At 38.6% G+C, this 13727-nt stretch overlaps 1 protein-coding gene across 1 annotated transcript in view; it reads left to right on the plus strand.

Moving 5' to 3' along the window:
• ADCY7 (adenylate cyclase 7) overlaps positions 1-10022 on the plus strand; it is a 52980-nt gene extending 42958 nt beyond the window's left edge. The window contains exons 20-30 of the mRNA XM_058813291.1: positions 1371-1508; positions 2653-2715; positions 3396-3434; positions 4712-4869; positions 6012-6093; positions 6659-6814; positions 7429-7575; positions 8015-8122; positions 8875-8989; positions 9482-9606; positions 9724-10022. Of these exons, the coding sequence (XP_058669274.1) occupies positions 1371-1508; positions 2653-2715; positions 3396-3434; positions 4712-4869; positions 6012-6093; positions 6659-6814; positions 7429-7575; positions 8015-8122; positions 8875-8989; positions 9482-9606; positions 9724-9870 (1278 nt within the window). The 3' untranslated portion in view covers positions 9871-10022. The remainder of the gene's footprint in view (positions 1-1370; positions 1509-2652; positions 2716-3395; positions 3435-4711; positions 4870-6011; positions 6094-6658; positions 6815-7428; positions 7576-8014; positions 8123-8874; positions 8990-9481; positions 9607-9723) is intronic.
• Positions 10023-13727: the final 3705 nt, after the last annotated feature.

Below are 13727 nucleotides of genomic sequence, written 5' to 3' on the forward strand. Positions count from 1 at the left end.
CAGATTTTCATGTCTGAAAATTCTCCCAGTAATTCAGAATTATTTGAGTGCATGAATAGATGGGTAGGAGGGAGGACATGGGGTTGCTTTTATAAAATGTATTTCTATGTTTGTCATTAATAGTAATTTTGCTTGTAAATAGTGTTATTCTCTATTCTGGAAACAATATTGAAATAAGTTGGAACAGAAGATCCATTTTCATAATAATTTATGAAGTGTAATGAAAATTGCAAACATATGAATAATTTATTGGCAACAATTTCATGGCTGTTAGAATTCCAAATTCACCATTACATCAGTTGGGACACTTTGCACTTGTAGTTCCTTTTTCTTTGCATTACTAAACACATGCAATTACTGTTTAAAAATATATAGTGACAGAGAGAGCCCATAGTGACAGAGAGTTCAATGATACAGAGTGAAAAAAAAAAGAAAAAAAGGCCTTCTCAGTTCAAGAAGTGCCTGGGGGCAATGTGGGGAGAGGGAAGGGATTTTAGAGAAGGGATTCTACAATGTTCCTTGCACTCATCAAACCTGCACTGTGCCAGAGCAGGGACGTGCAGCAGCAGTGCACTGCAGCACCCAGTGAGGGGATGGAGCTCTCCAGGGAGGGAAAGAGTCTCTTACAGAGCCATGGTCAAGCTGTGTAAAGGGGAAAGAAAAAAATAAGAGAAAATTACACTCAGGACATGGGATAAAGATTTATGACTCATTTAATTGTATGGTTAGACAGATTTGTGGATTTTATGTATGTATGGTATTTTTACATGTGTAAACATGAATTTTTGCATATATGTCTGTAGAGGGAGAGAGAGGTGTGTGTATATGCATTCATGTGTTTTTTCTACATGTGTAGAAACACATGGACAAAATAGAAAATTCCAGGACTGCAGTTGCATGACACTTGAGTTTTATGCTTGGGAGTGTTTTGGTGTAGTCAAATAACAGAATAATGCTGGCAGGATGGCAAGAATGGGGACTGTCCAGAGTTGGTTTCAATTTATTCATCTGAACATGTAGTTCCAAATATTATAGCTCTGTAACGGGAAAAAAAAAAAGCCACAACATTTTTACTGCATTTTATTAACTTTTCTCTATAACTTTCAAACAGATTATAATTCTGTATTTTTAAAGTATGAATTGAGAAAATTTTAGCACCCAACCCCTTTGAAGAAAGGAAGCATTGTCTCTATTTTCAGCCAGGGAAAGGTGTTAGAAATTGACTCAGAATGAGGAGATTGTAAATTAGAATTCCAGTGAAGGCTCTTGATACTTTCCTGCAGAAAAAAGGTCAACTTTATATTTAGAAATATTTCTTTCCCTGTATCAAAGTGTTATCTGTTACTGAAACTAATTAATTGTGTTTACAGAAGTGCTGCTCAGATCAGTGGCCTCCCCTGCACCATCTGTGTGCTGTCTCAGAAAAGGTGGAAACAATGCCTTTGCTTAGGCTGCCTCTAGCAGTCATCACTATAGCTGCCTTGCTGATTATAGCCATTTTTAACTTGGTAAGTAATCACATTAATTAATGAACATATTGCAAAATCCACAGTTTCAGTAACTTCCTGCTTTCTTTTCATCAAGTACCAGTTTTTGCTGCTTTTTCTAATGCCTGCCTTACAACACGAGTTGATTTGCACAGGGATAGTGCATGATGTCCATTAAAAGCATTAAAACCAAAAGCTCCTAGTTTGTGGAACTGGAAGTACACTTGGTAGACTTCAGTTCTACAAACTTTTCTGCTTTTCAAGACAGTACTTATAACAGCTCTTGATTGTAACCCTCCTCACTAAGATGTTTTCCTGTTTTAATGGGGTTTGAGATGTTTGGCAGTGGCAGGCAGCACTTTAAGCAGTTCACTGTGGTATTTGCACTCACTGGTGGTAATATGGGTGAGGGAGGGAAGAATACAGCTTGGCTCTCTTCTAAAAGCAAAGGCATTGGGGATAGGTGCTGCTGGAGGAAAGTGGAAATGGCATCTGTCTTTTAAATTTAGTTTGAATATTATATTGCACCCGGGGCACGTACATTTGAAAAACTGTGCTGGTTTTTTTTTTTTTTTATTAAAACAAGCTCTGTGTGTTAACAGTTCCACTTAACTGATAGTTAACTACCAGAACTGGTGTCCTGATCCCATGTGTTCCTTTGCCTTGCCATTCTTCTGATTCCATGGGGAGTTCCTTCTGAAAGCAATACTGCAGAAAATGCTCAATTTTCTTTCATAGGGTGTTTTTTGCTGGCTCAGGTCCTTGAATTGACTCACAGTGGTGTCATGTGAGCACCACCAGAGACAGACTGAAAGAAAACAGGAACAGCAGCTGTGAAACTGGGGGGTGAGACAAAACCACATGTTTGTGCCAGATAGCTGCTAAATTAACATGTCCATAATGTAAACCTTTACCCCCAATTAGAAAATAAGTAAATGTTAACCTTCTTGCAGCTTGTGTGTGCATATATGTTTAGCACAACTACATGGGATGCAATTGTATTTCAACATTTATTCAATAGTAGTGAAAAGACAACCAGATCAACACTCTTTGTAAAATATATAGGGAAAAAAATCAGTGATTACTTGCTAATTAGTTTGTATGCTGTTTTTATTGACTTGTTTTGCTTTGTGGGTTTTTTTTTCTTCCCCTTCAATAAATCAAGACTACTGAAAAGAACAAACCTGCCAACTTTACTGGATCAAATGACCTCAATGCTACCAACTGTGTGAGTAAAATACCATCTTAATTTCTAGGACTGAAATGAAATGAGTCTTGGATGGTAGGTATAGAATCATAGAACATCCTGAATTGGAAGGCACCCACAAGGATCATCCAAGTCCAACTCCCATCATGTAGGATGTCATGATGGATGGCAATATTTTTATATTTTTTCTTTTTATTTATAAAGATAGGGTTTTGGGGTTTTTTAACTATTGAACATGAAGACTTGCTCATGGCACAAGGCAGTTTTAAGGGATATTTTGTATTTTTATATGTAGCTTTCTTGTGCATCCTTTGGGGATTTTCAGAAGTCTGGAGTATTCATGTATAAAACTGAAGTTTTGATTTATTTGGTCTCTCAGCATATTTGAAAGGTGTTCTCCAGCATTTCTGTAGGAGTAAATCCAGCATTTACTAGTGACACAAAAGTATTTTTTCAGGAAGTTTCACTTTTTTTATCTCTAATGCTGAAGTGGTGTTCTATTTTGAGTTCATCCAAATATTTGGGATGCCCCTTTGTCACCTGGCCACCCCTTTAGAAGATGGATATGTTTTTGAATTATGTGCAGCAAGCTGTGTGAGGAGCCTTTCATTCAGGTGCTTATGACAAATGATAAGTTACACAAATGAAAAGCACATTGCACTCACCTGGTGATTTTTTGTTCTTGCATGTTTGTACATCAGGCTTTTGAAAACTCAACTCATTCCTGCATAGAGGAGACTGTAAGTAGTGAAAGCATCTTACTTAGGCCTGATCTTTGAATGTGGTGTACATTACTGACAAATGGCAGGTTCTATTGCTGTGTAAAAGGAAACTTTTTTAGATATCTGACAGCATAAAAATTGTTCATGAAATCAAGATAATTCAGCTGCTGTTGTTGTGCTAAGTAAAGTATTCTTTGCAGGTTTTAGAAATTTCAAACTGAGAAATAGGTCTAAATCTTTAAGGAGAAAACAGCAGAACAGGGTGATGATAATGTTTGAGTCTGAAAGATGAGAGCTGTACTTGCAAGTGTCCCAGTAAAGTGTGTTTGCAGAGTGAAAGAGCTTAAGTGGCTGACAGACCTCTCTTAGGATGACAGAGTTGGTATAATGTGTGATACATGGACTCTGATTAGGAATTGCTTCATAAATTGTTCTGGTTTCATTCACTTCAGTAGAAATGTTAATTATTTAGCCAAGAATCTCACAGTTCTGTAGTAGGCCTGTGCTATTACAGATGGGAAAACTGTGCATTGAGGAGCAGAAGCTGAGGCAATTTTGGAGTTGCTTGTAGCCTGAAGTGTGCCAGCTGTGCACCCGACACCTGTGCCTGTGGCTACAGGCAGCAGTCCTGTCTGCACCACACTCTTGGTACTCTTGGTACCATGTTTGGTGCTGCCAGCTGCAGGCTGACCTTGGACACCCTGCCTGAGCTGGGATTCCCCTGGCAAAGTGCTCAGCAATTCCATAATGGGGACGGTGGCCACAGCTTGATAATGCTTCTTAGCATCAATCATAGTTCTTCTGAGGAGCTGAGTCTCAGGCTGGATAACCAGCCACGGTCTCCACGAGTTACTGGTGTGGGGCTGGGGATGGAGCATCTGCTCTAGGTTACCATGGGAAAGCGCAGTCAGGATAGGGTTAGAGTGCTGGACTTGCTGGTTCTATGGACTGCGAACCTACTTTAGATTATTCTCAAACTTTAAATAAATAATTATTTGAATTAATAAAATTCAGGAGAGAAATTCTCAACACTTCAGGTTTTATGTGGCATTGCTTACTTATGTTGATTGGTTTTTGTTTAAATATTTTGTTTACCCATAACAAATTATAAAAGTAAACTAAAATCAATATTAAGTTCATCCTTTTAGTGCCATTAAAAATACAGCTTTAAGTGATTGCAATTACTTTGCTTTTAATTGCAGTGCCCATGAACTCAGAGTATTTGCTGTGGTTTGAAGATTTCTTAGACATAAGTTCTGAATAATGCAAAGACTCTTTACATTCTTCTTTTGCAGTATTATGCTTACTGCTGTATATTGGGGTTCATTGCCTGCTCAGTATTTCTTCAAATGAGCTTCGAACTCAAAGTTCTCCTCCTGTCCATTGCTGTGACTGTCTACCTCATAATTTTCAATACACTTCAGCACAAAGACAACTATGGCAACAGTACCAGGTGCACTGTAAAGTTTCTCATCCTTTTATGTTTCATTTAAGGAAGTGTTAGATTTTTGTGCACTTACTGGAATATTGAAATATCAAAATCATGTAAGCCCGACACTGCAAACCTTTCTGTAAAGTTAACAACATGGAAATTCTATTAGACCATGCCACCTTTTTTTACATATACTTTTTAAACAAAGTGTATGTTCTCTGAAAAAATTCTGTCATGTGGCTTCTGAGATCCCTAGGAGCCTTGGATTACATTAAGGACTGGAGAGTAGAATATTAATGTCATAGTAAGGTTGATCTTAAGTTGTGAAGAAAAGCCTTGCTAAAAGTCTGAGGTTCAAGCTTGGTAGTCAAGGTTGGTGAACTCTTACAGGTACTTTGAATAGTAACAGTAATTTACCTGATCTAATTGCAGAAACTGAAAATACTGAAGAAAAATCACATGCAAAGGCTTCACTGTTAGTTTTGAACTCTTTCTCAGATTCCTCTGCATAGTCTCATAGTTGAAGATTAGAAGAATTTTATTTTGCAGGGGCTGTAACCTGTGAGCACACCTTAAAAAAGCTTGAGTGAACTTAATCATTCATATGATGAGAATTCAATTTGCATTTGTAAAAAGTAATATATGTGGTAAGACTGATCTTACTTTGAAATATGAGTGGTGATTCAGATACCTATATAATTTAACTGCTGTCTTTGTCTTAGGAATTCAGGTTTTTAATTTGTTATTGTCTTTCCTTCCACAAATAAGAATTTTTTTTTACTACCTCAAGGTTTTGTTGGCGGTGTTTTTGTAGGGTAGTGTGGGGTGGGAGCTGAAACTCAGTCTGGTGGAAATTAAGATAGCTCCATTAAGATAAAGCCCTGATTACTTGAGCATCTCACTCAGCATCTCACAACAGCTACTGGAGCAAGGTTTCAACACCCAGTGTGCTGTGATGTGCCATGCATCATTCCATGTGTTGGACTGGCTGATCCTTTCTGGGTGTTGGGACAGGACCTGTCCCCAGCCAGCCAGTGGCACAAATGAACAGTGACCCTGTGGTGCCAGTGTGGACAGACACCCTCTTCCCTCACCTCACACCCCAACCCTCCAGTGTTTTCTCAAAGCATACAGATGACTTTGTGTTGCTTTCTTGTTTTCAGGTTTTTCATCAAAGAGCCAAGGATAATGACTAACTTATATCTGGTTCTGTTTTACATAACCCTAGTTTTACTTGCAAAACAGGTATGTATTTAAAATACAATCCTGTAGTTCCTTTACTTGCAGCAAGTTGATTTAAATAAAATGCAAAAGTGTTGTTCCTTGAAATTGTACTTTTAATAAGTATATATTTTTTGTCTTTTTTTAGTATTATGGTCGTGCAGATAACGCACTTGTAATTAGGTTTTGGTAATGAAAGAATTTTTTCTGTGGAAAGATGGGAACATTTTTCTAGTTTTCAACCATATTTACATCACAGTTGTGAGAACTTCCTGGTTCTTCCAGTTTTGATCTATCCGTATTTATATACCAGTATTCATTCTAAATCAACATAGCAATTCAAGATAAAAATAATTATATTACTAAAGTGTCATTTTGGTAAATACACCTGATGGTATCAAATGACATTTGGTCTTAGTGGCTGCTTCATATTTTTCTGACCTTTGCTCTCAAAGCACATTTTTCATAACTATATAGACTCAAAAGGCCTTCAATAAACTATTGCTACTACACTTCTTCAGAAAATTGCCTTGTATTTTTCAGTGTGTTATTTTATGGATTTAATTTATCATATTTGATCTCTTTGCAGATTGACTATTACTGTCGACTGGATTGTCTGTGGAAGAATAAGTTTAAAAAGGAACATGAACAATTTGAAACTATGGAGAATGTTAACAGGCTTTTGCTGGAAAATGTTCTTCCAGCACATGTTGCTGCATATTTCATTGGAGAAAAACGAAATGAGGTGTGTTGAGCCTCCCCTATGTGAGGGACAGCAAATTGGGTTTCTGTGATATATAGTACACATGATGTGAAAAAGAGCACAGACTGTAAACCTCTGCAATCTTTGCCTCTTGTTTGTATTCTAAGACCTTCTAGTATCAGTCCCTGAAATCTGTTCTCAGAATTAGTAGTTCAGCTTCAGGACACAGTTTAAGTTTGGCAAATATTTAAATGAGATTTACTGCTTTCCAAAGACTGTACTTTACCAGAGAGGATAGGCCATAGTTTTTAGAGATATGAGTTGAGGAGCATATAGTGTCTCCCAGAGAAAAGTTCATTGATAATGATTTTTTTTAAGAAATATCATTCTGCCAGCATGTCATCAGAGAGAACAATGCTGTGTCTCAGAAGAGTGACAGTGTCCAAGTAGATGAAAATGTTTAAGGTATCTTTAAGGAATCTTAGCTTTTCCTTAGGCAAATCCACTTTGTTAATGTTTCTGATAGAATAAGAGATGTGGTTGACTTCACAGGAAAGCTGTAATTTGATTACTGGTTACAAACAATTATCGTGAGTGTGAGTACCTGTGGGGGAATGTGGCTGCTGACAATCTGTGGGTTTATTGCTTTCCTTTAGGACTGGTACCATCAATCCTATGACTGTGTCTGTGTCATGTTTGCATCAGTACCAGATTTTAAGGTGTTTTACACTGAATGTGATGTCAACAAAGAAGGCTTGGAATGCTTGAGGCTGTTAAATGAAATCATTGCTGATTTTGATGAGGTAATTAAGCTTCTGTCATAAAAGCACTGGATTACATATTTAGTGCAAAATGAATGTTTCACTAGATCTGTGAGCGTTAGAGGGGGAAAAACCATTTTTATGCTGTACTAATGTTCTGACTTCAGCCTTGCAACCTTGAAAGATATTTTCTCATCTGGTTGGGATTTTCAAGTACATCATGAAATCTATTAGAAGTATGGTTTGAGAGTCCTGACTTTAGGGACTTTATTTCAGTACTTCAGTGCCTTCATTTCTCCTGTGAGTGGATAGAGCAAAACTGTGAAACTAATCCTCAGTATTTTATCTAATCTTCATGTGAGTGATAGTATTGCTAGAGATGTTTAATGCTTATGGTAGACAGTATAAGATTTCTGGTTAAATACTACACTGAAATGAGGTATTAAAGTCTCAAGTATTTGTTTTCTTTCCATTCCAACAGCTCTTGTTAAAACCTAAATTTAGTGGTGTTGAAAAAATAAAAACAATTGGAAGTACTTACATGGCAGCAGCTGGTCTCAGTGTTACACCAGGCCAGGAGAACAACCAGGTATGTTGGCTCTGAATCTGCCTTCAGAATTCTGTGGGTGCAAAGGTGTGTTCAAAGTAACAAAATGTAACATGCTGTGAAAAAGTAAATCATGAACAGTCACTTTGTGAAATGTGAAAAAAGGTGACAAAATTATATTGTCTCCTGTTGAATTCACTATTTATCTCCTAGTTCCATTTTATTTCTGAATTAAGGTTTTCAGTCTGTAATCCCAGCATACCTTTTACATCTTTCATCTTTGATTCCAGTAGTTTAACATTCCTAGATGCATAAGAGAAGGGCTCTAATAATAAGGGAGTCAAAGAGTGGGAGCCAAAGAAAAGGCCATCTCAGAGCTGGACAGTAGCTTTTTGTGATACCTGAGAACTGGCACAGAAAGAGAATCCTCAAGTGCCACATTAGGTCTGTTACCCAGAAGAATTAATACCAATTTCTCTGGCTCATTTTCAGTATAGCAGGTTTGTCTATGACATTAAGATGCATATAATAATATACCCAAAATATGTAAAATTAAAGGTGAAACCCTAAAGGACAGAAAATAATTTGTTAGAAAATTTAATCATATCAGGCTTGTTGCCTCATAGACATCCCAACTGTATTTAATGGAGTTTTGAAATTCTGCATTGACAAGGATGAGTGATCTCATCCTTATAAACACTCCAGTCACTCTAGTACTGCTTTGGAGTAGCAGCCTGACACAGCCTTTCATGTTGCAATTTGGTTCTAATTAATCTGTGTCATGACTTGCACAGGATAGGGAAAGGCAGCACGCTCACATTGGGATTATGGTGGAGTATGGGATTGCCCTGATGAGCAAACTGGATGGCATCAACCGACATTCCTTCAACAACTTCCGTCTCCGTGTGGGTGAGTTCTGTTTGTGGGGAATGTCAACTGCACAGCTCAGACAAGGGAGAAATGGCAGGATGAGGTAGGTCCAAGTGCTGAATAGCCAAAGCAATATTGTCTGGTCAGCTGTTCAGACAGGCCAAGCTCCTCCATGGATGGGCTTTTTCTCATCACTGGAGGGAGCAGCAGGAAGAGTGCAGCTGGATGACTTTGGAGGAAATGAAAGATACAGATGAAGAGTGAAGTACCCTGTTAGTGGCTGTTGACTAAAGACAGTATGGACATTACAATGCTCATTTCTGTATATTAAAAGTAGAAGAGCAGAATTTTGCTTTTTGCCCTGGACCTCCTGAACCTCAGTATGAATACTTATATTTAACAGCGCTAATACTGATTGCTAGAAAGGTGTTGCAGAGTTAAGCTTTGGGATGTTTTTTTCCCCTGAAGCTACAGCTAACACAATCACATCCCTTTCTAGCTCAGTAATGACACCTGCCTGTGTTTCTGCAGGGATCAATCATGGCCCTGTGATTGCTGGTGTGATTGGTGCCCGGAAGCCTCAGTATGACATTTGGGGCAACACTGTTAATGTTGCCAGCAGAATGGAGACCACAGGGGAGCTTGGCAAGATCCAGGTAGAACTATGAGCCTTGCAATTTCCAAGGCATTATTTCTAATTGGTTGTGGAATTTTGTTTTAATGTGAATAATCAGAAGAATTTCACAAGAGTTTCTAATTCTTTTCACACAAAGGTCACTGAAGAAACAAGCAAAATACTACAGGAGCTGGGATACTCATGTGAATGTAGGGGACTCATTAATGTCAAAGGCAAGGGAGAACTGAGGACTTACTTTGTTTGCACTGAGACAGCCAAATTCCAAGGCATGGGACTGAACTGAGGCTACAATGAAGTTAATCAAAATAGACTTAGATCTGCCTCCCTTCTGTGAAGACGTAGAATTTCCCTCCTTATGTGAAGGACTTTATTCTAAAAACATGTATATATTGTTCCTATCTCTTCTACATCTCAAGATGAGAGAATTTTTTTTTTTAATAAAGAAGAATTCTGAGAAGTTCCTAGAAGATACACAACCATCAGTCTGAAAAAGACTTTTTCCTGAAGTAATTTGAGGATTTACCTGGAATTGCCATGAAGCATTTTCAGTTAGTTGCTTTCCTTACCTGCACTGGGAGTCTTAACAGCACCAGTGACAACCGGTGCGGATGCACTGTAGAACTCATTCCTGTGTTAAAACATTCCATTGCCTGCTTGACACACACCTGCTTCCAGTATTGTGTTTGTCCTGATGTGTGTGCTGATACTGAGGGCACTGCTGTCCTGCTTTTAATGCTGAACACACTGCACAGCACAAGACAGCTGAGTAATGGGAAGAGGAATGCAAAGAAACTCAAGTGTGTCACATGATAACTGTGCTGAGCTTTTGGGAAAAAAACCTGAATTGCACAGTGTGGGGCCACTTCACCACCCTGCCTCCTCCACAGCAGTACCTTGTGTTATGCAAATGTTTTCATGACCAAGAGCTGATCAGAAATAACTTTAATCTAGTTCAGTGTGTTTACAAAGAAGAACATGTGATATAATGTATTTCTCTGTAATTAGTGTCTGTCTGTATGTGCATTTTGTTCTGTCATGGTAAATCTTTAATTTTTTACTTTAAATTTCAAAAAGTACAGCTGATGGTGAGGAGCACAGGGATCAGGCTCTGACAGCAGCTGGGGTTGCTGATCCCAGCAGGAATTCTGATCCTATGCTGTGTTCTTGAGGGCACTTAGGGAAGAAAAAAAAACCTGTTCTGAATTGCTGGGAAGCTGAAGAACAGAATTACTAAAATAGTATTAGAAACAGTAGCAGGTACTGTATAAACAGAACTGTATCTGTGGTGGGGTTTGCTTTTTTTTCTGTTCTTATTTCTGTGATTTGACCAGCCACTGGCTAGTTTCTACGCCTTTCAAAGGCAGTGTAGTTTTTTTCATAAACTGGTTTTGAAGGTTACAAAAGGATGTATGGAAAAAATGTGTTCATAATGAAATGTTTCAGCAGAGCCCCAGTACTGGAAATATGAGTAGAGCATTCATAAGATCACTGTGGACATGGTGTAAATTAGTTTAGTTTGTAAGGTTTTTAAACTGTTAGTGTCCTTTGCTAATTTCTACATTGGCATTTTTTACTTACTGCAATCTCCAAATCCGTTTGCTGTTGGTGGAGATGAAAGGAGTTTGTAAGGCTGACACCTTGTGCCCAGTTATGTCCCTTAGCAAGGATGGGCTCCCCCTTTCCCCATACACCAGGTTAGGACTGGACAGCACAGTGATTGGGGAGTACAACACCTGCCTGGTTGAGCCTTCCTCCTCTACAAACAGCACTTCCTAATGCTTCTGGGTTTAGCACCAACCCATCCTGGACAAGTGTTTCAGCAGTCCTGTGCTTCACTGCTGCTTTCTAATTACTGTGTCATTTCTTTAGAAGAGGAAGGGACTATATTTCAAGACAGGAGCAAACCTAAATATTGTCCAGCGGTGGATTAAAAATCATATGTGTAGTCTTTGTCAGTTTTGTAGATCAAATCTATGTGTGTAGTAGGTCTCCAACAGAAAACAGCATGTAAGAAAACCTGAATTTGAGGTTGTGAGTTCAGGCATGGGCTCTGCTGAAGAAAGAAGTGACATACTGACTGTTGTGTTAGTGCAAGTCAGTGTTGTAGCTGAATAAACCCTCAAACAGCTTTTACTACTCTTGTATGTTGTATATTTGTAGTTACAGGTGTTTAGCAAGCATTTCTTTAGAGGTATTTATTGTTTTACAGGACCATGCATGTGTCAAAGGCTCCTTTCAGCAGTCCTTGATGTCATGTCAGGTCAAGTGACCATTTGTCTCATGTATCTATTTTGAAAAGTGCATTATGCTTATAAATAGAGCTGGCTCTGAAGTGTTCCTGTTCTCAGACCTAGTAGACTGTAGATGTAAGTTAACTATGAAAGAACATTTGCTGTCTGTAACAGCATTTGGAAATGCTTTTGTTTACACGATGTTGCCTGGAAGGCTGGTAACTTATTTGGGTGAAACTTCAGCCCAACCTCATTTGCAGAAGTGGCAGGAAGAGCTGCAGCTTCCAAAGGGGAAGGAGTTGGGTTTGGTTGCAGGTTTAAAAAGAATGCTCACTTGGTGTGCTGTGCACAACCTTCTTGGGGAAGTTAGAAACTGTGTGTAATGAAAAAGAGGATGACTAATTTCTCACCAGAATTGTAACTGTATAATATGAGAGCTATAGTCAACCACAGAAAAAGTTCAACTTAACAAGCAACTGTATTGAAATAATTGTTTTCAGCAGTCCTGAGATTGAACTGTGAAACTTAACATTGAAGAAACAATCTTGGTGGAAAAATCTTCCTTGCAGCATTATTTTTTTTTCATGAGTGGAAAAAATGGCACTGTATCTAATTTGAAGAGCTAATAACATCTGGAACTAGGAATCTGGTTTAAAGAACAAACTTTTGTTTTTACTATGAAATAAAAAGCTTATTGAAACATGTCTGGTTTTGCAATTATTTTGATGGAGATACCCATGAAAAGGAGGTATGTTTTTTATAGTGCTGCACACTTAATGGAAATGTTTTTGCTGATAAACTAAACTCAGTATTTATCTTTCTAAAAAATGTTGCCAGTAGAAAATGCTTAGAGTGACATCCACGTGCTCAACAGCTGATGAGAAATACTTCTGTCACTGGCAGCCACCTCCTGCACCATCTAAAAGGTGAGTGATGGGCAATGAGATGCTAGGGAAGGAGCCAGTAAGGATTTGGCTGGCACATTTGCCCTGAATCTTGTCATCCTTTTGTAGCATGAAAATGATTTAAATGGTAATAGAAGAATTCATTTCCTGGGGTAATAATTCAGCTGCTATTACCTAGAACTGAAAAAACTCCAGTGGTGACTATTAAGTCTTCTGGGACAATTGAAACTACTGGAGAAAAACCCAGGCTGACAGTTAACAATTTTGCAATATATTTTAGTAATTGTGAAAGTTTAAAAACAAATCTTCCTGCAGCGTTTTCAGAGAGGAAGGAAGGGAGGAAGGAAGCAAGGATGATGTTGGCCAGAAGACCGAGGGGAAAGGGTGGAATTCACAATACTCAATAATGTAAGTTACCTCTTAGTTCAGTTCCCTGCCACTGCACACATCAGCAATGGCTGGAATCCTACAGCTCATTCCTCTTGACTCCAGGGTTATACTGGAATCAGGGATTAAAAAAAGCAACATTTAAAATTAAGGACACCTATGGTGGAAGCCATGTGTGCAGCACTGTGTGATGGTGTGAGAGCAATGGGGAGCACAGGGAAAGCCTACTTGGGTGTGCCACTGGCTGCACCTGTACCCAGGCAATGCTGGAGCTCTGTGCCTGAGAGCTGGGCTGCTGCTCTGCACCTTTGGTGAACAGGGCTGTGAGAGGCTTTCTGATAAACAGGCCTAAAACCATTATCCAGGCATAACAGCAAGAACTGTCTGCCCGAGTGTCTCAGAGATGACTGTACCACATCCATGTACTTGTACTTGCTAACAGTAAGTGTTAGTCTCACTTTTGATCACAGGTCTGAGCTTGCCCTCCAGTTTAGGATACTGTAAGTACACAGCTTACTGTATCTAAGAGGAGATTAATCCACATCCAAGGTATCACAAAGCTGAGCATTTGTTAATTCAGCACACTGCACCCGTTTTGTATAAAAAGTTTATTTCCG

This window comes from Ammospiza caudacuta, chromosome 13, assembly GCF_027887145.1.
Source record: "Ammospiza caudacuta isolate bAmmCau1 chromosome 13, bAmmCau1.pri, whole genome shotgun sequence".
Lineage (NCBI taxonomy): Eukaryota > Metazoa > Chordata > Aves > Passeriformes > Passerellidae > Ammospiza > Ammospiza caudacuta.